Here is a 26,276-nt window from a genome sequence, read left to right as displayed (position 1 = left end):
GGTTTCTTGGAAGACGCGTTTGTTCTGCTGCCTCCACTCTGGGAGGCTCGCGCGTTTGAAATCCAAATGGCGTCGTGCCAGCTGCTGGGAATCGCACTTGTTGGGGATGCTCCCCTTGCTGCAGCCTTCCCACGTGCATCTAGTTGGCCACTGAGATGCTGGATTTCATGAGCCACCACCGGGCTGATCCAGCAGCTGCTCCTCTTGTGTTGACTGCGGAACACATAGCAGCTGGCGCATGGACCAGCCTGGTGCTGGTGGAGGACATTTTGCTCCACTTGCGTCCGAAGCGCAGTGGTGTTAAAAGCCGGGGCAGAACTTCATGGAGCGGGTGCCATCTTACACTGGCCCTTTTATGGTAGGGCCTGTGGAATCCAGTGGAACTTGCTCTTTAGGGAACCTGTAAAGGTAAAGGGACCCCTGACCATTAGGTCCAGTCGTGGCCGGCTCTGGGGTTGCAGCGCTCATCTCACTTTATTGGCCGAGGGAGCCGGCGTACAGCTTCTGGGTCATGTGGCCAGCATGACTAAGCCACTTCTGGCGAACCAGAGCAGCGCACGGAAATGCTGTTTACCTTCCCGCCGGAGGTATTTATCTACTTGCACTTTGAGGTGTTTTCGAACTGCTAGGTTGGCAGGAGCAGGGACCGAGCAACGGGAGCTCACCCTGTTGCGGGGATTCGAACCGCCGACCTTCTGATCATCAAGTCCTAGGCTCTGTGGTTAAGCCCACAGCGCCACCCGCGTCCCCAGGGAACCTGTGAAGGTTGCAATTTGCAACTTAAACTGGTGCCAAAGATGTCACAGCGGCATTTGAAATCACCATTTTAGAATGAAGCCCCTTTCACAGCCAGGACATAAGCCTGAGCAAACTTTTTGCAACAACAAGAAGTATTATTATTATTTAAGCACTTGGCTAAACATGGATGAGAAACAATATTTTAGAAAGGAAACCTCTGCATTGTTTTTAAATAATACTAATGCATTCCCAGCACAGCAGTAGTAGTGAGAAGTAAGGCCCATTGAGTTCAGTGAGATTTATGCTCCCAGGTGAGTTTAGGATTGCAGTCTCAGTGGCAAAACCCATTTTAAACAAATATGTCCGAACAACAGACTCCAAAGCATTGCACTAGGAGTTGAGCTAATGCTCTACAAGCCCACCCCCCCAAAAAAACCCTAGATATAAAATAGTTGGAGAGATCTTTATAGGCAAAAGCAACCTGCTGGTTGGAGCTACTATGGAGATAGACACTAGGGATGGATCTACACTCATCTGTTTAACATTATTAGAATGATAGGTGTGTGGTTCCTAAAGGTCACAGGGCATACTTGTAAAATAAAGCATTTCTTACCTCTCTCTTTTTTGTCAAAAGGGCTATCTCCCTACTGCTGGTTGCTTTGCAGCACCCTCTGGTGTCACATTTTAATAATCCACTATGAACATTAAAAGCTGGATGTCATGTGTCCATCTACGTTAAGAAAACCATTTCTTAACCCTTCCTTAACGTTAAAAACCAGGAATGTAGATCTGCCCTAGCCAAATGTCCTGAAAGTTGTGACTGTTAGCAATGTCATTAATTGTAATCTCTTTCAATCTTGCTTAGCAGTAGTAGAATTTTGATCTGTCTTTAAATCCAGGTGTTTCCACATCAACAGATTGTGTATCAAGCTACAAAATGAGCAAGTGGCCTACAGATGTGGGTAGAATATGGCATTACATTATGAAAAAAGCAAGTTTTTGTTTTTCTCAACTTGAGTTACAAATTCAGCATCCAGAAAATTAAGCAAAATACTTATTATAAATGCACCATGAAAAGCTCTTAGCAAAACTGAAGAGCAAGTGATTCTGACACTGTGAATTCTCTTTATAGCTTTGGACCTTTTTGATCCTGGGCAAACTTCCAGATCTTTCCTCTGTTTCTAAACTGAATGGGTGCTGACCTTTAAAGCCCTTAACAGCCTCGGTCCTATATACCTGAAGGAGTGTCTCCACCCCCACCATTCAGCCCAGACACTGAGATCCAGCGCCAAGGGCTTTCTGGTGGTTCCCTCATTGCAAGAAGTGAGGTTACAGGGAACCAGACAGAGGGCCTTCTCGGTAGTGGCGCCCGCCCTGTGGAATGCCCTCCCATCAGATGTCAAGGAAATAAGCAGCTATCCTATTTTTAAAAGACATCTGAAGGCATCCCTGTTTAGGGAAGTTTTGAATATTTAATGCTGTATTGTTTTTAACAATCGATTGGGAGCCGCCCACAGTGGCTGGGGAAACTCAGCCAGATGGGCGGGGTATAAATAATAAAGTATTATTATTATTATTATTATTATTATTATTATTATTATTATTATTATTAGAACTTTGCTTGATTCTCAGCCTGATCCTAAACATGTTTTAACTTGGCAATAGGTCTAGCTGATTTGAGTGGCAGAGGCTTCCAAGTAAACATGTTTAGAAGCAAACACTAAGAAACTGAACAGTTTTGATTGATTTTTTTCCCTGCTTCTGGCCCCCTTGATGATCTTTGATTCACCTTGATTCTGTGGAAAATACATGTTCAAGCCTTCAGACATTCCTGCTGCTATACAGTGACTCTTCCTGAGCAGTGCGTTGCTTATATTTCCGATTCCTGTGAAGTTCTCTCTGCGGCAGGGCGTACCCTGACTCACATCAAAGGGACCAAGTCCAACAAAAGAGAAAAGAAACTCAAGTAGGCTTGAACATACAAAGAGAGCCGGTAATAGAAGAGAAAAGAGCCAGGCAGTGTTGAATACCAAATGAATTCAGCCAACCCCAGGAGTTCTTCAACACTTACATTTATCTTATTCTCAGAGAGGCAGAGCTAAACGCAACCCCACAACGAGCCACCTACTGCCTTTGACATTGACTCTCCGCATGCATGTGTAGTTGCAAAGGGTGTGTGTTGCAAAGGACACGGGCAGTGTCAGGAGTTTCAATAGATGACTGGATTTACTCCAGGAAGAGATGCTTATAAGAGCAGTCAGTGGGGTGAATAAAAGATAAAGAAAACTAATCTATGTAAGTCAGTTAAGTCTTGAGTATTTGGATTTAAGGGGTTTTTTTATTTTATTTTTACTTCCTGTCACTGAAGTCAGTGGAACTGACCATGCAAACCTACAGGCACTAAAAAAAACAAACCACAAGGCTCAAATCACTTACTTTATATTCATGTTGAAAACAAAATAATTCCCTTTAGGATCACAGACTGGCACCCTGCTGTTAATCCTATCTACGTGATAATAGAAAGTGTTTGTTTCAGTTAACCTTACTTCTAACTGGCTTGTGGGTAACAGTACAGTTCCATTATTCCTCCTTCAAAAGCAGAGCAACCACATCCAGAGTATGAGGTTTCAGGTTTGCAGTCAGCATTATTTAACATGTTACACACAAAAGAAATGTTTGATTTTAGATTTTCTTTTGTGGCACAGTACAGAATAACAGCTTAGTGCTTTCAAAATGAGGATTTTCTTAGTGTTACTTTTTTATTTACGGTAAATAAAATATCTTCATGGTCAATAGGATGCACTTGGGTAGATTAAACCCTGCACTCATTTAATACCAATATATGTAAGTTTATATAATCAGATAATAGAATTGTAGAGTTGGAAGGGACCACAAGAGTCCTCTAGTCTAACCTACTGCAATGCATGAGTTTATTTTTGTGGGAATGTTCAGGAATGCAGGAGAGGATATATTGTTTGATTATATCCTTTCCAACTTGTGTTAACAAGTTCTACAATTTAGCAGAGTAACATTCCCCTATTTTAAACTTGCACAGCGGATACGTTTGCTCAGGCTCTCTAAAGCCTCTAAAATAAGTTACCTGGTATTTTCCCCTTTTGTCCCTCATGAAAAAAATAGACATGACACAGAAGAAGAGAAGAAGAGAAGAGTTTGGATTTGATATCCTGCTTTATCACTACCCAAAGGAGTCTCAAAGCGGCTAACATTCTCCTTTCCCTTCCTCCCCCACAACAAACACTCTGTGAGGTTAGTGGGGCTGAGAGACTTCAGAGAAGTGTGACTAGCCCAAGCAACTGCATGTGGAGGAGCGGAGACATGAACCCAGTTCACCAGATTATGAGTCTACCACTCTTAACCACTACACCACACTGGCTCTTCTATAAAAGTATAAAAAGAGTTTACTCACTCACATTTTGTTCACAGATGGATCCCAGAAGTCAGGCTTAAGTTACAAAAGTAATATACCTGGAAACTAAGCAGATGTTGCTTCTTCGACAAATGTAGTCAGAGACAGAGAGATGGCGGCCAGTCCTATGCTTTTGTTACCTGCACAGGTGAGGCCACACCCACCTCTGGTTACATGTAGAGGAAGTCTGTCCCCATTTAGGAGGAAACAGGAAGTTATGACTGGCTAGTCCAGACATCCCCTTTTTATGTCCACTCTAGGGATGTTGTACTTGACTGCTCTGTGTTTCAAAAAAGTGCCACCCAGCAGCTGCATGTGGAGGAGCAGAGAATTGAACCCGGTTCACCAGATTACGAGTCTACAGCTCTTAACCACTACACCACACTGGAGGAATGGTGGAGACCACCTCCCCAGCCTGATCCTTCCAGAGAAGAAGGCAGTTCAGAATTACAACAGGGGTTTGAGGGAGGTCACAGCTCAGAGGCAGATGAGGGGAAAAGCTGGGAATTAATGGGAGGGGGGAGGAAGAGGAAGGATCAGGAGGGCAACAGCTGATGGACACAGTGTCTTAGAAAGCATTCCCTTCTCCCATAACCCAGTGAGCCTTGAAAGTAGTACAGCAAAGGGCTCAGAAGCAAAGGGCCCTCAGCGCCACTCATAGGGGAGATGATGGCAATGACAAATGAGGAAGTGGGAGGAAAAGGGGGTGGAGAGTCACTCAGGACAATGCCACTCCAAGAGGCTGCGTTCCAAGCCTCTCTCTGTAAATATTGAATAAAAAGCAGGTGGTAAGAACTTTTCCTTGTCTTATACGTTCCTGGCAACCCGCCATGGGAGTTGCTTCCTCTGCGGCCTGACACAGCCTGAGAGTGATTTCTTTGTGAAGAAAGAAGCATAGAAGAGGGGAAATAGATCCTAGTCTGCCTAAGTATCCTTGGATATCATAATCATTATAGAAGGTTATGCAACCTTGTCTCTAACAGCTTCTAGAGACAAGCTGCACACTGATGGTAAATTTACTCCGCTGAAATAGGTATTTGCAATCTTACACAAGTAAGAAGAGGAAGGATGAATAATAAATAAAATATCCTCTCCTACTCATCTAAATCCATCTGACAAAAAGTACATAAGAATTGCCTTGCCGGGCTCAAGCTGACTGTACCTTTAAGTACATTTGTTGTTGTTGTTTAGTCGTTTAGTCGTGTCCGACTCTTCGTGACCCCATGGACCAGAGCACGCCAGGCACTCCTGTCTTCCTCTGCCTCCCGCAGTTTGGTCAAACTCATGCTGGTAGCTTCGAGAACACTATCCAACCATCTCATCCTCTGTTGTCCCCTTCTCCTTGTGCCCTCAATCTTCCCCAACATCATAGTACATAGAATCATAGAATTGTACAGTTGGAAGGTACCACAAGGGTCATCTAGTCCAACCCCCTGCAATGCAGGAATCTTACTGCCCAACAATTAAGGATATCATGCTCTACTAACTGAGCTACCCCAGCTGCTGAATCACAAGTGAGCCCCTTCACCTTTTCCTCCAGCCTTCTTAGATACTGTTTCTAGATCACTACAGAGGGACACTGTTTGACTAAAATTAGAGGGAGTCAGAGGATGGAGCTGCTGTTGCCCCATGATTTGATCACTGCCTCTAGTCCATCATAACCAGATGGATCCATTTCCATTGGGGTTTAGGCCTGGTTTTGGCACAGAAACTGCTTTGGTCGCCCTATATGATGACCTCTGTTGAGAGAGAGACAAAGGAAACATGTCCCTGTTAATTTGTCTCGCCCTCTCAGTGGCTTTCAATACCATCAGCCATGGTATCCTTCTGGAGCAATTCTCTGAACTATGGGTAGGTGGCACTGCTTTGTGGTGATTCCAGTCTTACTTGGATGGTCGTTCCCAGAGGGTGTTACTTGGGGAATGCTTTTCAGTCCCGTGGAACCTTCAATGTAGGGTTCCACAGGGCTCAATCCTATCCCCTACGTTGTTTAACATCTACATAAAAATGCTAGGTGGGGTTATCCAGAGGTTTGGAGTACATTGTCAGCAGTATGCTGGTGACACTCAGCTCTGTTTCTCCTTTACATCTGCAGGTGAGGCAGTGGAAGTGCTGGACCAGTGTCTTGCCTCTACAGTGGTACCTCAGGTTACAGACACTTCAGGTTACAGGCGCTTCAGGTTGCAGACTCCGCTAACCTCAGGTTAAGAACTTTGCTTTAGGATGAGAACAGAAATTGCGCAGCAGCGGTGCAGCGGCAGCGGGAGGTGCCATTAGCTAAAGTGGTACCTCAGGTTAAGAACAGTTTCAGGTTAAGAACGGACCTCTAGAATGAATTAAGTTCTTAACCGGAGGTACCACTGTATAATGGACTGGATGAGAGCCAACAAACTGAAGCTCAACCCAGATAGGACTGAGGGCGAGGCACTGTTAGTGGATGGTTCCGTAGACCAGATGGGTGGGAAATCATATGCTTTTGATGGGATTACACTTCCACTGGAGGAGCAAGTTTGTAGCTTGGGGGTACTCCTGAATCCTTTGCTGTTGTTCGAGGCTCAGGTGGCCTCAGTGGCACAGAGTGCCTTCTGTCAGCTTCAGCTGGTGGCCCAGCTACACTCCTATCTGGACAACTACTGTTGTCTATGGTCTTGTAACCTCAAGGTTAGATTACTGCAATGTGTTATACGTAGGGCTGCCTCTGAAGATGGTTCACCAGAGCAACATATTACACCGATCCTGGTCCAACTGCACTGGCTACCAATTAGTTTCCAGGCCCAATTCAAAGTGCTGCTTTTTGACCTATAAAGTCCTAAATGGCTCAGGACTGCAATACCTCAAGGACTGACTCTTTCCATATGAACCTACTTAGCTCATGAGATCATCTTCTGAGGCCCTCCTTTGTGTGCCTCCTCCTCAAGAGGTCCGAAGGGTCGCAACATAAGAATGGGCCTTCTCTGCAGTGGCTCCCCATCTGTGGAATGATCTCCCCAGGGAAGTTCGCCTGGCACCTTCATTTATACACCTTTAGGTGCCAGGTAAAAACGTTCCTTTTTAACCAGGCCTTTGATTTGATTGACATCCTATGACCTTTTAAAATGTGGTTCTTTTTTGGGGGGGAGTTATTGGGTTGTTGATTTTATTTTGATTATATATATTGTGGTTTTAGATGTTGATCTTGTTTTGTGAACCACCCTGAAACCTCCGGGTATAGGGTGGTATACAAAATAAACAAACAAACAAACAAACAAAGGTGTCACTGAAGTCCATTATTACTTGGTTCAAAATGAATCTCTGCAGCTGTGTATTCTGCAGGTGTATTCCAAACTGAGTACCATTTACCCAATAAATCATTTCCCAAATTTGAATATAAAATAGAATCCCAGTCATGCTCTGTTAGTATCCATTAGGCTGGGCACCGAATGAAAGAAGTGCAAATAGTTCTCTAATGGTAAACCCCTTATTTTCACTTAAATTCCCATGGATTGCTGTTAGTTAAATAACTAGACTGCTCAACCATGCAATCTTTCATTTGGCGAGTATCTCTTATATTTGAGCCAGTGCTCATGTTCTTGGCAAATACCTCATGTGATTGTTTGGTCCCATTCCCTTCTAAAATTCTCTCTTTTTGCTGGTTGTATAGTGGCTCCATGCCAGAGCTAATGCTGGGAACTGTAGGGGCAATACAATATGGGGGGGGCACTATCTGCATCCATGTGCCAATATTAAGAACCAGCAGAAAACTTGTGTGAAATGATTGAGGGGTTTTTTCCTGAACTCTCACCAAGAAAGCTTGTAATTACCAAGCCAATTCTAAATCAAGCCAAGGTAAATTCACCTATCACTGGTTCAGCATTCCTAAGCAGCCAACAGAGATGTTGCTAGGTCCTTAAAAAGAACTCAGAGCACTGAACCATGACACAAGATTGCAGGTACTATTTATATGTACTCAAATCTATGCTGATTTTCAGAAGGAAAGCCATCATCTTGTAAGCAAATTAAAAACATTTTAAAAGGGTTTTTAAGGGGGGGGAGCAGAAGATCCAGGACCCAGAGTAAAAGAGAGCACTCTATAAGAGCAGGAAGGAAAAGGAGGGTTAACGGATGAGTTCAAAATAAGCACTATTGCAAATACATTATCTGGTAGTAAATACAGAAGTAATGTCTTCCCTGTGTTAATAATTATGTAAACGTAGCCCTCAGGTCTGTGAACTTCTCAACTGAGAATTGTGAACTATTGCACTGAGGCTTCCATCCAACATTAGGCCTGTGTCCCGTGTCCTGTGCTTCAGGAAGTTATAGCTAGACAATATCACTGTCAGCTACTGTACAGTGGTGCCTCGGGTTACATATGCTTCAGGTTACATACGCTTCAGGTTACAGACTCTACTAACCCAGAAATAGTTCCTCGGGTTAAGAACTTTGCTTCAGGATGAGAACAAAAATTGTGCTCTGGCGGCACGGCAGCAACGGGAGGCCCCATTAGCTAAAGTGGTGCTTCAGGTTAGGAACAGTTTCAAGTTAAGAACGGACCTCTGGAACTAATTAAGTACTTAACCCGAGGTACCACTGTACTGGTATAGCATTTCTCTGGAATGTGAAACACAGAGCAGTCAAATACAACATTCCTAGAGTGGACATGTTTGGACCAGCCAGTCAGAACTTCCTGTTTCCTCCTAGGCTAGGACAAACTTTCTCTTCCCACAATTTACAATCTTAGCATGCTGTTAGGCACTTCACAATCTTGGGGTGGATTTGAAATCAACTCCAGGAGGTACCATAGAAGATGAATGCAGGACCATGGATGCAAGCGTTCTCCCATCCTCACTTCTGCTGGAGTTGAGAGGCCCTCTATTGAAGTAATCACAAGACAAGTTGGAAAATAGTTCAAATGGTGGATACCTGGAACTTCTTCAGAGGGCTGCAACCAGTCTACCCTACAAGCCTTATGTTGTGCAGACCCGACCTTGCATGTGCTAATTGCTGGTATTCTTGTAAGCAATGCTGACATGCATGGGCCTTCTGATATATCAAGATAATTAAGCAGGAGTGCATCCCAGTGTAATGAAAAGCCAGTGCTCCACTCTCCTGAACTACTCATTTCTGCCAAGGACTATAATCTCCTAAGAGGAACACAAATAGCTACTGCATTTGTGTATGTTTCCCTGTGCCAGACGTACAAAGGTTTTTTTATCCTGTCTGGGGGGAAACCCTAGAGGGTACTTTGGTTCAAACCTTTTGCCTCACCTTGATGGCTCAGTTGACAGAGGCTGATAGGTGCATGAGATGGGTTGCAGGTATTACCTCAAGCAGGGTTTACTCCCTCAGGTGGTTGGATCCTGACACTCTCTCCCCAACTCACCCCTCTTGGAAGATAATAATTAAAAAATAGCATTGATTTGGGGAATGAAGACATCTCCACTGACCCAGAGCACACCCACAGAGCCAAAATACTACCGCAATATTACAAATTATCTAAACTCCCAAATGCCGGGGATGTTAATACTACTGATTTCGAAGGGATCTTTATAAGTTTAGAATCCGTTCGTGTACATCCCTCTTGTTCGATGTCCCCTTGAGGGAGCACCCTGGGTTATGCTGATGCTTAGCAGACCTATAAAGTACAAGCATTCAGAGCTGTAGACACTCGGCAGTGTTCCGTGTGGGCCAACAGTGCACCATAAACCTCTGCGTATTTACTGAGAAGTAAGCCCCACTGTAGCCAATTGCGCTTTCTAAGCGCGCGCAAAATGCCTTGGTGACCCCGCGCAGAGGCGAGCCAGGAGCGACCTTCTTCTATCTATGTGTGGGCTGAGCTTCAGGGCCATCTCGACCTCGGTTTCCTCTCTCGATTTGCGCGTCTAGCGAGCTCCGCCGCTTGCCCAAGCCAGCTGGCCGCCGAGATGCCCAGAGAGCTCGATTTAGTCCCCGGGGGGCGCTCAGTTTCCCGCACGCGCCTCGGCTCCGTCCTGCAAAGCGCAGCCTTCCCCGAGGGCGCACCAATCGCGCGCTGCCCGGCGAAGAAGCCGCCACCAGCTGCCTCCGAGCCGAAGGCTTCTTTCTGGCAAACTCGACTCTGCGCTTGCGAGGAAGTTTTTCCTCACACCTTCAGAGGCTGGACCAATCCGGCGCCAAAAGAAAAAACCCAACAGGATCTACCCATGACTTTGGGGTGTAAATCCTCTCAAAGAAAGGGCGTCTCGAGTTGCACGTGACTCGCCCACCTTTCTTGACTGCAATTCCAATGCCTTGGAAGGGGGTTTCGAGGGGTATTCCCCCCTTTCTTCCCCTTGAAGGCAATGGGAGAAGCGCCGCTTCAATGGCGTTGCAAAACCAAACGCAGCTCGTAGTTTCAGAGAGCTCTGAGGTCCAGGGTCCCCAGCAGGCGTCCAAAAACCACGTCCCAGCCAGTTTAGGCGACCCAGGAAATCTGCGCTCGAACGGACCCCTTTCTAGGCACGCGCCCTCCCGCTTGCCTTCCCTTCCTCACAAGTTGGCACACTTTTACCTCACACACACTCCCGGGGTGCCGCGTGACTGCAGGTATATGTAACTCCTGCTCAGCCATTCCCTCAGTTTCTCCCTCACACGCACGCACAAGCGATACCCTGCCTGCTATAAAAACGCGCGCCTTATTGTTGGCGGGACAGCAACTGTTACTTAGAGACACTCAGGTATTCCATCCTTTGTATATCAACTTTTTGTTTCCTTCTGTCTCTCCGTCCTCCTCCTCCTCCTGCTCCCTTCCCCGCGCCTTCTACTCCGGCGCTGGCCAAAAGAAAGAAAGACAGAAAGAAAGCCCAAACAAACACCCAACCTTCACGCTTTAGCCCATTGGCTGCCCGCACGCGACAAGGCCCCGCGCGCTCCAATGGCTGAGCCGACACGCGACTGGCGCGAGGAGGGCGGGAGGTGGAGGGTGGGGCGCCGAGGAGGGGTGTGTGCGGGGAAGGAGGAGGTGGAGAGGGTGGGGGACCCCGGCGCGTGCCGCTTTTTAAAGGGGGCGCAGCGCCCTCCGCAACCGGAGAAGCCTAGTTGTTGGCGGGCCGTGTGTCTGTATATGTGTGCTTTATTATTATTACTATTATTATTTTCCTCCCTCCTCCCTTATGTATGAGCGCGCGTCGCAGGGTTAGACAGGGCTCCTGAAGTACTTGCTGTTCGTCCCGGGCTGAGAGGGAGAGTGCAAAGGGCGCGTGCAGCAGGTCAGACGGCGGCGACTTCTCGCGCTGAGGTAACCCTCGCAGACACTATGAGCCACCTGCGCGCCGTGGCTGCGCCCAGCGAGTGGGGCGAAGGCGGCAGGGATTTGGGCTCCCAGCAGCAGCCATTGGAAGACAGCCTTCTGCTGGGACAGGAGGCGACGGCGGCAAGTCGCGGCTTCTCCTCAGCCTGGCTGGGCATCTGCTGCCCAGGCCGGGTCACCTCGTCGCCCAGGTACCTGCTCTCAGGAGCAGCTGAGGGGGACGATGAGGAAGAAGACGAGGAGGAGGAGGACGAGGACGACGAGGAGCTTTTGGAGGCAGGCGCGGCCGAGCACTTGGGCGGCGGCAGCCGGAGCCGGAGCGGCGGGTCGGGGAAGCTGTGCGCGCTGCAGGAGCACCACCGTCGCCACCATCACCACCACCAGGCAGGCGGCACCCCTGGCGACGCGCAGGCGACGCGGCCCCGCGCGCCCTGCCCCGGCGGCGTCGGGGGTCTGCTCCGCCAGGGCCCTCAGGTAAGCGGCGTGCAGAAGCAGAGGCGCCTGGCGGCCAACGCCCGCGAGCGGCGGCGGATGCACGGGCTGAACCACGCCTTCGACCAGCTGCGCAATGTCATCCCCTCCTTCAACAACGACAAGAAGCTCTCCAAGTACGAGACGCTGCAGATGGCGCAGATCTACATCAGCGCGCTGGCCGAGCTGCTGCACAGCCCACCTCCAGCCGACGGCGCCCCCGCCAGCCAGACTTACGAGCGCGCGCCCTGCACCCCGCCTGTAGGGGGCGCTCTGCAGCAACAGCCAAGGTCCCAGGCCTCGGGACACTGCCGGACGCGTTTTCCCCAAGAGCAGCCGGCTGGGGGCGGGGCAGGAGGAGGAGGCTTCTCGGTGCAACTGGACCCGCTGCATTTCCCCTCGTTCACGGAGTTGGGGCAGAAAGCCCCCTCGCCGGCGCAGCTCCTGCCGCCGTCGGGCCAGGCCCAGCAGGAGCGGAGGAAACCCTCGCCGCCGGCCCATCGCAGCGATGGGGAGTTCTCGCCCCGATCCCATTACAGTGACTCTGACGAGGCCAGCTAGGCGCGCGTCAGTCGGGCAGGGAGGGATAGGTGAGATCGGCGGCTGCCAGTCAAGTCGACCCTGAGGCTGACCGGGGATGCGGGGGGAGGACTGCTTGTCAGACTGCTTGTGAAAGACGTTGCTGGCGTGAACAGGGCAGGATCCTGGGCATGTGGGGCAATCAGACGCGTGTCGCAGGCTCTGATGGACTCACCTCGCCAGCCTTAGAAAGCTTTGGAAACCTGCGGGGGGAACTCTCCTTAACTTCTCTTTCTAGAAGTAGCCATTTACCCTGCGCAGGTCTAGAACGGTAGGGAAAGCTTTTGAACCATGATTTCTCTTGAACTCTATTCGTAAAGCACTGTGGTTGCTGTTCTCGCAAGCAAGCAAAGGGGGCTTTCTTCCAAGCAACTGTGCTTCGAATCTTAGCTTTTAAGCGATTTTCTAGAAGCCGACTGAATGTAACCTGGTTTGTTTTTCTAGTTTTAAAATTTGGCTTCCCTTTCCCTGCTGGAATCAGTTGCATATACTTCATCAGAGAGAGTAAAACAGATTCCGGATTACAGATTCTGGGACAATGGACTGTACCCTTCCTAAATTAAGCACTGCTTTCTGGGACAGCTCCTCCGGGTTCCTCGGATGTAAACTCCAAAGCGTTCACTTGTGATCGCTCCCTAGTAAGTTTCGGTCTCCAGATGATATTCACGTCACCCAGAAATAGTACCTCGGGTTAATAACTTTGCTTCAGGATGAGAACAGAAATCGCGCGGTGGCAGCGGGAGGCCCCATTAGCTAAAGTGGTACCTCAGGTTAAGAACAGTTTCAGGTTAAGAACGGACCTCCAGAACGAATTAAGTTCTTAACCCGATGTACCACTGTACCTGGAAGTAAAGCTCGTTGACCTCAACGACGCTTACTTCCAAGTAGACATTACAGTTACAGCAACTTGCCTGAGAGTAACCCAAAATGAACTCGGCGGGGCTTATTTCTCAGTAGTAATGCAGAGGAATGAGCTGTCCCATTTGAAAGCCTAACCATCGTTTCTTGCGAGTATATAAACTGAGATCAACTCAACTATTCCAAGTAAATGCATTTAGGGTCGGAGCTGCGAGAACTCTGTCCTTTGACGTTTGGATATAGATCTCATTCGGCTTCATTCTAAGCACAATTGCTCGGAAGTACATGTTAATTGTTCTTTTTAATACTGCCCCGAAGTGTGCTTGTGACTCTCATTACAATCAACAAGGTTCCATTCAGTTTCATTGCAACCCTTCATCTGAACTAGACGGCAAATTAGCCTTTCGCTTTGAAGTGACTTCAGCTGATAGAATTGGGCACGGATTCGAGATTGTAGTCCTCGCTGCATCCGTCCCACAAGCTTCCCTGGGGAGCCTGAAGATTGTGGCTATACTAGTGGTCTGAGTTTGGTTGTCGGTTCTTTTGGGTCCACCGACTTGGTGTGCGCTCCTCCGCCTTCCCAAACGCAGGGCTGTTTTGTCCTCGCTACATGTACTTGCAAGGAATCCCCCTTGATGTAAATCAATCTACTTCCGCGCTTAGTTACATAAGCAGTTTCCCAGCGTGTTCAGCGGGGTTCCTGTGCGCTCATGACTGCAGCTTTCCTTCCAATAGAGTTCGCATGGGATCAAGCGCCCACCTTGGAATTCCTCCGGAGCGAGGGGTCCCTAGGCGGACCTGCCTTCTAGCCATCCGCCCCGGTGTCCCGGTCAGCCCAAGGGGTGTTTGGCTTTTGCTAGCGAAAAGGCAAGTACCTTTCCTTGCAACCTGGCCGCTTGCAAAGCATCCCGAATACAGAATCGCTGTACAAATTCTGAGTGCAAACGAGGAGGACCGGTGGAGAGGGCAGCGTTCGTGGGTATCCCTTTCTTCCCGGGCTGTAAATAGGGGGAGCGGATTTTTGTTTGTATCCTGCTTAGCTTTTCCTCAACGTTCATCCAAACCGAATGTTGGCGTCTTCTGTAGATGGGATTTGGCGCAAGCACTTTACAAGCCGCCGGGAGTGGAGACTGAGAGACGCGGCTCCAAAAGAAAAGCGACTCACTGCCAATTGGATTAATATACCAATGTCGAACTCAGCCATGTCTCTAATCGTCATTATTAAACTCATTTGCAAACAGCATGGGGTGGGGTGGGAGGGGAACGCGGGAAACTACCATTTTTGTTTGTCGTGTCAAACATTTATGTCCATTTCATTTGCTTTTGTGATGTTTTAGCGACAGGTTGTTTATTTATTACTGGATGTTTGCTACTGGTTCTGTTTTATCTTTTTTTAAAACCAAACGACTTTTTACACGATCCGTTTATTTTTTAACAAATTCAGCTGCCATTGTTTATGTAACTTTTTTTGAGAGAGAGAGAGAAAGAACAAATAAAAAAAGTTTTAAAAGCAACAACTTTTGTTGAGGTGCGTCTTTACAGGAATCATGACTGGACCGGTATAACGTGGGGGTAAGTCTCTTGCTTCAGGGAATGATTTGCCCCTCCGCAGGATCCCTCCGTTTGTCAAATAATAAAGCGCGCCTGCACCTATGGTTCGCTATTAATAATAAATAATGATAATGCGAGGTCAGCGCAATTCCTCGCAAATGACTCCGTCTGAAATACAGACATTCCAGGAGCACGTTTATTAAGGGGTTTCTCACACCCTCTACTCCAGAAATGCCATTACATTGTACATTACAGAGTAATCGAGAAAGGGTAATATATTAGTTTCAGATCACATACTTTGTCCTAGGTTCAGCTCTCGGCATCTTCAGGTAAGGTGGGAATGCCCCCTGTTTGAAAGCCGCTGCCGGTTAGTGCAGACAATATTGAGCTACAATATCGAGCTAGACAGACCAATGACCTGCTTGCTAGGTGAAAGTTCATTAAATCGAGAAGCTCCGTTTTGCAACCCTATTGTTCTATGACATCACAACAGGACTACTTCACAATTCACCTGCTGAACGGGAGCGGTCGCGTTCAAACCGGTGATGACCTTAGTCCCAGTCATATTAATCCTCTATATCCCACTGGTTTCGCCCTCGCTGACTCTCACGATGCTCTTTTACTTTAACCTAGCAGAGTTATGTATATGCAGTGTAAGCAATTTATGCACAGCTGAGTCCTATGCACATCTACTCATAAGTAAGTCCCCCCCCCGAGTTCCCAAGGAGGTAGATGCAGAATTGAAGCCTTACTTGCTTGGAAACAAATTCCACTGGGCTGATTCATTGGCCTGTTCAACACTGGGTTTCATCAGTCACTGAGCCTCAGCAGAACGCGTGAACCATTTCCAATAGACGACTTACCAGCTGATGACCGTGCAGACGGGAGCTCGCTCCTTTACTTCCAAGAAAAATGTTTTTAGGACAACTGGGGTTATGTTTGGAGACGTGAATGCGTTTGCTCGGGAAGGGAAGGGAAATGCGTGGATTCGAACTGCGCTTATTATGCCAGATGACTGGTTCTTGTTACATTCATAGCTAGCCTTTCCTCCGCTCCAGTGAGATCAAAGCAACTATACCTGGCTGGTTCTCTCTGCCCTGCTTCCCACATTTATCGAATTATGAATCGCAAAATAAATTGAACGCCCCGAACTATAAACACGTTGTGCATCTTATGTCCCGATAGGAAGGTATGCTGAACTCTGGACTCCGGAGCAAAATAATTTAAACTTTAGATATAGCCCGGGCTATACCCTTCGAGCGTACATTTTTCCAAGACCTGATTGGACTTAGCTCTTCCGGCTACACTGTGGAAGAGGACGCGACGATGCAGCTCCCTGCCTACCTAGCCTCAACCTAAACTCCCGCATATGTTACTGAAAAGAGATTCTTTGGGAAGCCTTAAACCAACAGAGGTACAGCGTGATCACGCCAGAGCTGTACTGGTTGCCCGATCCCGCTTAGTCTAGTCTGCTGTGAGAAGGCTTAACGTGAGCCTCACAAAGCAAAGCTGAGCCTCTTAACCAGATTCCAGCGCCAGAACTTCAGTTCTGAAGCATTCGAAATAATTATTAAGGCAGGAGTGCCTCTGAGGGTGTGCAGAGTCCAGCCACCTGCACTCTGCGTAACTGCAAACAGGGAAGTAATTCCAGGACAGAGAAGGACGTAAGCGCTTAAGAACACGTTATATAACACGTCGTTTTATAGCTTCTCACACACGAAGGGATGTCCCTTTGCCCTTATGTCCCTAGGTGACTAGAGGCAAACCACTTTCAGCCGCAATGGGAAATGGTGGCGGCGATAATACTTGCGGGGTTGTGGTAATAATTGCAACTCGATCATGCTCGCGAAGCGCTTTGAACGCTTAAAAGCGCTACACAAACGTTAAATATTATTAGTAACATAATACATTTCGTACCCTGGTACTAGACACTTCATACTTTCCTTACCGGCATGAATCTAGCAATAATCTCAAGGAAGTGTTTCAGGGGCCGCCAGTAGCGATGGAGCATTTATCGTAAACCAATTCAGCATCTAGGTACCCTAAAATACTTCCCCTTCAGTGGTTTGTGGGATCCCATTCTCCACCGATACCCATTACAATCCCACGAGGGGCAAATGTTGTTGTTGTTTTAAGCCAGGGGTATATTTATATTGTTTCCTTGAATGTTTTTATTTTGAAACTGGGCTTTATTCTTGAGTAAGGTAGTGTATAATTTCTCAACAGGAGAGACTTGCTGGGTGACAGCTGGGGGCGGGGGCATTTATCCAACCCTCTTCTTCCGACAGCGGTCAAATAAAAGCTTCCAAGGAGCGCACAAGCAGGCTATGAAGGCAAGAGCCCTTTTTCTCTCCCAACTTGCCCCTTGTAACTTGGAATACTCTTATAGAGTTCTGGTCGCCTCAACTCAAAAAGGCTATTGTTGCAAAAGGTTCAGAAAAGGGCAACCCGAACGATCAAGGGGGTGGAGAGGCTCTCCTTTAAGAAGAGGAGTAAGAGGCGACAAGATAGAAGCGCACAAAATTACGCATGGCATAGAAAGTGGATAGAGAAAATGTATATTCTATCTCCACTGTCTGAGGCAGTGTATCTCTGAACGCCAGTTGCTAGGAACCACATGCGTGGTGAATATTGTTCTGCTCAGATTCGGTTTGGAGAGATTCGGGTCTCTTCAACCTCACGTGAGTTTTCCGCAGCAGATTCAGCGCAAATCCCGAGCGCAGGTTTACTCGGAAGGAAGTCCCGCTGGAGAGGACAGCAGCTTTTGCGCAGTACCTCCCGCCCACTTCCCTCGCCTGCCTGCCTGCCAGTCTCTCCTTTCTCGGGCTGCTCGTTTCTCCTGCCTCCCCCCCCCCCCCGCCCGGGAGCCTGCAGCTCTGGACAAGGAGCGGAGCAGCTCCTGGGGGGCTCGCCTCGTGGCTCCTGGTCCTGATAGGCGGCCGCGGGAGCCCGCGCAGGAAGCGAGCAGGTGAGAGTGTCACTTTCCCGCCGCGTAACAAAGCACCTGCCCCCTTGATAACCTTTCGCGCGGCCGCCTTCGCCGGGGCCGAGATAAACATCGGCCATCTTCGGGTTACTTGGAACCCCGGAGCTGCTGCCGGTGAGCGGCGAGCCACTCTCGCCCGGCAGCTCCCGGGGGTTGCTGACGGAGCGGGTGACACTGTCCCTGGGCAAGGTGAAAAGTTCAGCGAGGACCGCCAGGTCGCCCGGCTGGGCTTGCCTCGCTGCTTCTCCCGGACAAAACACCTGCTGCACCCAGTCTAAACACAGGCTACGATCCTAGGCACGCTTGGCAGCGGGTGTGCGGGTCATGGAACCCGGGGGACGGGACTTACTTCTGAGGAGGCCTGTATAGGTACAATCCGGCTGCAGATCCCTTTGAACTTACTTTTGAGTAAGCATGCCTGGGATCGGACTTTCAGTCCCTTTGAATTTACTTCTGAGTGAACATGCCTAGGATCCGGCTGCAAATATCTTTGAACTCAGTTGCTCTCAGTAGGACTTGCTTCTGAGTAGACAGGCATAGGCTCAGAATGCAAATCCCTTTGAACTCAGTAGGACTTGTTTCTGAGTAGACGTCCATAGGATCGGGCTTTGTAAGCCCATTGAACTCTATAGCGGTGCTTTTAAAAGCAACAAAATCCAAAAGTGGATCTCACTTGGAACCTTCCCAAGCATCCTCTCGCGTTGGGAGTGAGGGAGACAGATGACCCTGATATCAATTAAATCATGCCAACTCCCGTTGATTTCAATGGGAGCCTTAAGCACACAAATCCTTCACTAGAAAGTTCATATTGACTCAGTGGAAAGCTCCGTTTTATCCCGTTGGTTTTACTGACGCGTTAAGTGTGTCTAGGATCGCAGCCTTAGCTGTACTGAAGTGGCCCCTGCTTTAAGTCCGGCAGTCCAGTAAACCTAGTCATGTAACTTGGATAGATCTGCATTTTTTAAATATTATGATTCCCAGTGATTTTTGTCTCAGGGAGGAAGGTTTGGTTTAAAACAAGCAAATACACCCCCATAAACAAGTCCAATGCATACTTTCCCCGAAGTAAGCTCTACTGAACATAACGGGTTTGTTTGTTTGTTTGTTTGTTTGTTTGTTTTAAGGGTAAAAGCCCTCAGGATTGCAAGGATAAAGGAACAAGCTCCTTAAAAGGGGCTTTGCTTCCATTGGAGCAAGAACATTTTAAGCTTGGACTTGGAAAGGTCTTCGTCCTGGTTCCCAACACGCTACTCAGTTTGCGCTCGACAACACTGAACAAATACATGCGAACTGAGTGTGGTGCAGTGGTTAGAGCATTGGACTAGCATCTGGGAGACCCGGGTGCAAATTCCCATTCAGCCATGAAGGTGACCCCGGCCAGTGAGTGACTGCCTCTCGTGGGGTGTAAATAAGGAAGGGGAGAACAATATAGGTTATCTTGACCTCATGGAGGGCGAGGTGGCGGAGTGGGATATAAGTGGAATACATAAAGAAATAACAAAACAAAGTTATGAGGCTAGGATCATAATTTAAGATCGCAGGATCTAGGATCATAGCGGCAGGTCGTCAAGGAGGTTTTTCTCATAGCAGACCCTGCCCATATAAAAGAATGACCCTAGCTTAGTCATGTCTGTTACTTTCAATGGGTCTACTCTGAGTAAAAGCTTAGTTGAAGAGCACGCACGTCAGGCTCGCTGAGTTACTTGGCACCTGTCAGTCTTACGTACCTCACAGAATTGTTGCAAAGATGCATAGCTCCCTGGTTGCGGGAGCGGGGGAGTTCATTACATTTAATTCTGTTAATTATATCTTTAAACGGGCACTGGGTGTAAGGGAAAACCAACACACATTTTCCACTCTGAGGTTCTGTTCCGGCCTTTGCATAACAAGCCTTTGTCACCCCCCTCTCCTCCCCCCCTGCCCCCCGCTTGTTCCCCCATTTACAAGCTGTAGCGCGTAGCTGCAGGTTGCTCTAATCTCATTAATATTTTGGAAACGTGAATATTGAGCGTTGGAGGCCGTTCATTCGCCATATGCCGGGCCACTCCCGCGATGCTGGCTGGTTCCTTTCTCTCCATTATTAGCAATTAGCTTCTACCTTCCCAAGTCAGCCCCCAAGTATCCAAGAGACTGGGCGCAAAGGAATCAGTTATGCGCCCGCGCCAAGCATGCTTAATAGCGCCTCGGAGCGAGACAAAGGCGAGGGCACGGTGTGGCTTTAATAAGTCATTGGCACCTCCTCCCAAATACATCAGCTGGGAAGCAGCTCCTTGGAAATCAATGGGGTTTGGGGTTGGGAAGCGCCTCCAAGGACCCCGCCGGGGCGGGGGCGGAGAGCATTAGAAAGAAAGTTACCGCACCGCGATGCGGGCGAAGTTCTCCTCCGGAGGTGGGGCGGCAGAGCGCGCGTTTCGCTCTAGTCTCCGGAGTCGTCAGTGGGATTTGCAGTCCTGGTCGTGTTTTCTCAAAAGAAGTCCCATTCTTTTTGATGCAATTTACTCCCAAGTAACAAACTGCAGCGTCGGTGTGCTTAAAGATTATGGCGATATTAATACAAATACAAATATTAATAATAAAACCAAACCTTTAAGCGTATTGGCGCTGTGGTCCTAAATCATTGCATTTCTATTCTTTTTGATTGGAAACAATGCCAAAATACTCAGAAGTCTCACCGAGCTCAGTTAGGCTCTCAAGTAAATTACGCACGGGATATTGAAGGTTTTCCTGGGTTTTGGTTTGGGTTAGTTTTGGGGTTTGAAATTAGAACAGGCTTCCTCGAGCAAGGACCAAATAGCTCAATGGTCGGGCATGTGCTTTGCATGCGGAAAATCATAGGTTCGATTCTAGGCACCTACAGGCATGAGTTTAACCAAGATTTATTGTAGTGGGGGAAGGTTTTGTGGGGGGGGGGTGGGAGAACCGAAATATCTGTGATGCAGTTGGTCAGTTAGTTAAGTATATTTATTTACTTGATGGGGAGGGGCAGCTGCCGCTACCCCTGGCCACGCCCATGCCTATAGGCAGTATTGGGAAAGACCCTTTGCCTGGAGAGCCTCTGCCAGTCAGTGTAGACAACGCTGGCTAGGGGGCCTAATGGTCGGACTCGGTATAAGTCAGTTTCTTATGGTCTTTATGGCGCTGCAGTCTTATACACACTTGCTTGGAAAGCGAACCCCTCTGAGGCTTGTTTGGTTCAGAGAAAAGCCGAGTGAGAAGTGCCTGGATAGAAGTGTATCAAATTCTACACGTCACGGAGAAAGCGGATGGAGACAGTTTTCCCTCCCTCTCTCCTAACTCTCCGAACTCAGGCACGTGATCTGATGCAGCTGAACGTTGCATGATGAAAGAAAGTACTTCCTCAGGCATCGCATGTGGAACTCGCTGCCACGGGATGCAGAGATGACCACCAACTTGGATGGCTTTCAAGGAGGATTGGGAAATTTCTTGGAGGGTGAGGCTGCTAGCCACGGTTACGAGCCACGGTGGTCATGCTCCGGGGTCAGAGAGGCAGTCATGTTTCTGAATACCAGTTTCTGGAAGGAAGGAAGAGCGCTATTGTGCTCCGGATCCTCTTTGAGGGCAACTGGGTGGCCACTGTAAGAACCAGATGCTGGACTTCCTGGACCATCGCCCTGATCCACCAGGCTCTTCGTACGTTCCTAGGTTCTCCCCACTCCACCCCGTTTGCCTGATTAAGAGTTCCAGGTGACTCAAAGGCTTGCTTGTTGCTTTCGTGACATTGCTTGGTCGTCATGAAATGCCCCCCCCCCCAAATAAGAGCGACAGCTTAATCCTTAACCTCCCATGATCTCCCTCTTCCTCTGCTTAGCCTATTTGGTGGATGACTCTCTGAGAAAAGCGCATCCTTCCGATATGCAGAGAATGGACCAATGGCGCCCCGAGAGACAACACTATCCCAACTACTGTGACATCAGAGGTGGTACTTTCCCTCCTTCCACTTACACGAGTAAGCGTGCATATAGGATCGGGGATTCCAGATTGACGCGAACAGTGCAGTCTTATTACAGATAGGTAGCTGTGTTGGTCTGCCATAGTCAAAACAAAAAATTTTTTTCCTTCCAGTAGCACCTTAAAGACCAACTAAGTTAGTTCTTGGTATGAGCTTTCGTGTGCATGCACACTTCTTCAGATACAGTGAAGAAGTGTAGTCTTATGCTTGACTACCCATAAATATTTCCCAAGGAGTTCGACGGAGCTGACTCCTACATAAGGGTGCGTAGACTTGCGGCCCCCAAACCTCACCACTCATTCAGAGTACTTGGGTGCGCCTTCTCTCACTGCGGACCGCAACCGCACCTAAAGGATGGATTCCTGTTTCGTTTTTGAAGTGGTGTCTCACTTTTCAATCGATGAGGCAGAGCGTGTTGGGGGGCGGGGGGTGTTAACACTTGGCCGAGCGGAACTTACGCATCGGAGTGTGAAATGAGTTGGGGGAAGCTTTGTATTGGCGTGAAACCCAGGGTGGGTTTATCGATCGGAGCACGTTTCTGTGGATTGTACTAGCCGAGAGGGAAGTTTATGATCTTAGTGGGCGGGGAAGGCTTAACTTAAAAGGTAGGACTCCCTGGTGGAATTTGCCAGTGTTTATATTCTATCCATTAACACGGCAATCCGATACACAGTCACCTAATAGAAAGCCCAATTGATCTCAGTGGGTCTCAGATCTGAGTTGACATAACTACGCTGGCTTGTTTTTTGTTTTGTTTTAGAAATCTGACCGGTAATCCGAAAGGTTAATTTAAACAGGATGACTTGTATGCTGGCAGGGGTGCCAAGCTGAATGAATTTTTTTGTGGGGGGCAGATCAGCCCCGCCCCACATAATCGATCGCAAGACACGGCCGCACACACCATTTGAATGGCAATGCCCATCAACTTTGTTGGGGGGGAGGGTCTGCCCCCTCAAATATTTTATTGGGGTGGGGCTGAAGAGTCCTCGGACCCTAGCAGTTGGCTCCTGTGTGTGGAAGAGCTCTATTCACTGTACTCCAAGCTGCACAAATATTAAGAAATACGAACCAAAGTCAAGTGTATTCTAACTAAAGCAGAAATGTTTTGGAAGTGGTTTTCACATTGAGCCTATTTATTTTCAAGCAAGACGGTTGTTTAAAGCACATTCTTCCCCCTCCCTCCGAAGAATTCTAGGTATTTTAGTTTGCTAAGAATATTGGGCACTGCAGGTCTGTGAGGGGTAAACTACACTTCCCATAATTATTTGTAGGAGGGATGTGCTTGGAATGTGCTTTAAAGGTATACCGAGTACGAGGTCTAGAGTCCCATTCCGCAGAATGAGCACGTGGAGTCCCCCAACACAGCAGGGCTGGCTGAGCATATTATGAAGTAGCACTTATAACTAATGGAATGGGGAAACCTGCGGCTCTCAGGAAGTTGTTGGACTACAAATCCCACCATCCCACCAACTCCATCCCCCGTGAGTCCGGTGGAAACGCAGAGACTGAATCTGGGCGCGACTGCCCAGGAGTAGCTTCCACTGACTTAAAGGCGCTTGTTGTTGTTGTTTAGTCGTTTCCCCATGGACCAGAGCATGCCAGGCACTCCTGTCTTCCACTGCCTCCCGCAGTTTGGTCAAACTCATGCTGGTAGCTTCGAGAACACTGTCCAACCATCTCGTCCTCTGTCCTCCCCTTCTCCTTGTGCCCTCAGTCTTTCCCAACATCAGGGTCTTTTCCAGGGACTCTTCTCTTCTCATGAGGTGGCCAAAGTATTGGAGCCTCAACTTCAGGATCTGTCCTTCCAGTGAGCACTCAGGGCTGATTTCCTTCAGAATGGATAGGTTTGATCTTCTTGCAGTCCATGGGACTCTCAAGAGTCTCCTCCAGCACCATAATTCAAAAACATCAATTCTTCAACGATAAGCCTTCTTTATGGTCCAGCTCTCACTTCCATACATCACTACTCCCTGGTAAGTGTGCAAACCACTACTATCTAGTTGGTTGATCTACCGCATGTAGACTCGAAAGGCAGTCTGACGTCAATCCAGCTTTCCTCCTAAGCCCCACTAAACACTTCTGAGAAAACATGTAGCAGATCAGGCTTTAGGGCTCCTGCCAGCCCTCCTTAGGAGTAATAAGTTCAGGCACGTATTTGCATCAAAGCGCAGAGCGCCAGAAAGCCGGCCTTCAGGTGTCGCTTTGCCACCTGTTTTGCAATCCTCTCCACGCTTCTTGGGGCGTAAATGCATTAGATTCAATGGGACTTACTACCCATTGACTGCAAGCAGGAGCCTAAGCATATTTAAAGCTATTCATTAACTCTCGTTGTTCTCATTGGGGCTTGCTACCGTGTAAAAGGTCGCAGTTCCTCACTCTTGCTATCGACCTAATTAATGGGGATCTTTAACTACCATTAATTACCTTTTAAAAAAAGAGGAACAGCAGCTAATTAGCTGGGTGAAACACCCATTAGAGCGGAGATGGATACCCCAGATGTTAGTGAACTCCAACTCCCATCAGCCCCTGTCAGCCTAGTCAATGGTCTGAGATGGTGGGAACTGGACTTCAACAACATCTGGCGGGCCATGGGTTAGCCACCTAGTCTAGCCTTGCAGCTCTAACAAGAACACATTTTAAACCACTGTAACTTTCATAAGTAGTAAAATGGCCGTCCGGCTCCGCTCAGCAAACAACGATGTGGTTTTTGGTTGGTTGGTAGGTTTCTGGAGTTTGCAGATGTGGATCATTTCCCCAGTTGCTTAAATAAGCTTCTTATCATTCCAGAAATATGAATTCCATATACTGTATATGAATGAAATCGCTAGGAATGGAGAGTAAGATCTCAATAAATGTGGATAAGGAAGAAGTTATATTCCGGATCGTAATGCACAATCCTCATAGTCACTGCTCCTGTGAACACCACGTGGGACTTCATGCCGGTTTAAACATGCACGTAGCAGTGGCGTAGCGTGGGGGGTGCCAGGGGTGCCGGCCGCACCGGGCGCAAAATCTGGGGGGGCGCGACTCGGGGAGCATCCCCAACAAGTGCGATTCCCAGCAGCTGGCACGACGCCATTTGGATTTTAAACGCGCGAGCCTCCCAGAGTGGAGGCAGCAGAAAAAACGCGTCTTCCAAGAACCCTCTCGCCGTTTCCCCTTTTTTAAAGGAGGAGCGGCGAGCCTGGTCCTTCTCACGTGGAAGGGCAGTGAGGCGCCCTTGGCGTGCCTCTCGGGCAAAACGCCCAGGCGGTTGTTGAGGGAAACCGCGGGTGCGGGGGCCGCCTCCTCCTCCTCGCCCACGCCGCGCGGGAGTCCCCTCGGCTGAGGACCGTGGCGCCTGGGAGCGCCGAGTCTCTCTGCCCAGGCGCTTTGCCTGCCGGCCCCCATTGGGTGGGTTCTTTTTGTGTCGCAGGGTTGTCCCCTGTGCAAACAACAGGTTGAATATTGTAGGTGCGGGTTATTAAAATGTCGCGGGGACAATGGCAGTCTAGTGTGTCCCATTCGCCACGCTCGGCTTCCTCTTTGGAAAAGGGCGCGCAACATGGGACGCGGGCTTGGCTTCCAGCGCGAGGGAGTCTGCATAGCAGCAGCGCCTGCCCTGTCGCCCTGGAAATCTCGCCGCGCGGATGGAGACGCAGGGCGATGCGGTTGAGGCGGAGGGGTATAGGATGGATATTAATAATAATATAGACGCCTGAAAGGTTGGAGACGCCAAGGGCTTGCGAGCCGCATGGAGACAGTGGCGACGAGCCCTGATAATAAGAGCTGTGTAGGCTTGCCACGTCGCCACCCATTCATAATTTTTTTTATGGATGGTTTACCTTTGGGAAATCTTTTCCCATAGTAAAAGGAGAACACATATCCCGGACCTGGAGTTTGCCAATCCCCTCCCTTAAGAATGTACGTCTGACAAATATATGTCAGACAATTTTTCCATCTGTGCAAAGATAGGACTGGGTCCAACTCTGCACTTTCCTCTGGAAGTACGACCCCCATGGAGCACAGTGGGGCTAAGCAGGCATGTTTTAGGTTAGGATAAAGCTGTGAGGTAAAAGTGCTGCAACAGCAGCAAACATACTTTAACTTAAAAAAATAAAGGTTAATGAGAATTTGTTTTGTAGGAATATAATGCCTAGTAAACGTGAACACCACTTTTGATTCTTTTTAAAAAGACATTTAAACCCATCTTTCTGCTTTTAAAAAAAGCCCTCCAGAGAGTAAAGGATTGCAACAGCACGGCACTGGTAAGCTTTCAACATGTCCTATTTATGAATGAGAATAATAATAACAACAACAACAACACTTGATTTATAACAGCTTCAACAAATCCCTTGAGGTTCTGCTTTGCTTCCTCCGTAGGATTGGGGCTGCGCAAAAGCCTCGCAGCGGACTCGCTTTTCTTTTCTTCATCCAAGTTTTCAGTCGGTTGGCAGCAGCCCTCGAAAAATGT

The 26,276-nt window shown here is 48.4% G+C and overlaps 2 protein-coding genes across 2 annotated transcripts in view; one reads left to right on the top strand and one right to left on the bottom strand.

Moving 5' to 3' along the window:
* LOC128421365 (uncharacterized) overlaps positions 1–23,990 on the bottom strand; it is a 106,425-nt gene extending 82,435 nt beyond the window's left edge. Inside the window, exon 1 of the mRNA XM_053404068.1 lies at positions 23,975–23,990. The gene's annotated coding sequence lies outside the window, so the exon portion shown is untranslated. The remainder of the gene's footprint in view (positions 1–23,974) is intronic.
* Positions 11,182–14,554, top strand: ATOH1 (atonal bHLH transcription factor 1). Its single transcript, XM_053404067.1, has one exon. It carries the CDS (start codon positions 11,415–11,417, stop codon positions 12,438–12,440), a length of 1,026 nt encoding a protein of 341 aa, XP_053260042.1. The 5' UTR covers positions 11,182–11,414; the 3' UTR covers positions 12,441–14,554.
* Positions 23,991–26,276: the final 2,286 nt, after the last annotated feature.

The sequence above is a fragment of the Podarcis raffonei genome, chromosome 9, assembly GCF_027172205.1.
Source record: "Podarcis raffonei isolate rPodRaf1 chromosome 9, rPodRaf1.pri, whole genome shotgun sequence".
Classification (NCBI taxonomy): Eukaryota; Metazoa; Chordata; class Lepidosauria; order Squamata; family Lacertidae; genus Podarcis; species Podarcis raffonei.
The sequence above is the reverse complement of the archived record's forward strand: the minus strand, read 5'-3'. Positions and strand labels throughout refer to the sequence as shown.

What these genes read in the sequence shown, in the direction of transcription:
- ATOH1 (XM_053404067.1), top strand. Translation starts at nt 11,415, where the DNA reads ATGAGCCACCTGCGCGCCGTGGCTGCGCCCAGCGAGTGGGGCGAAGGC.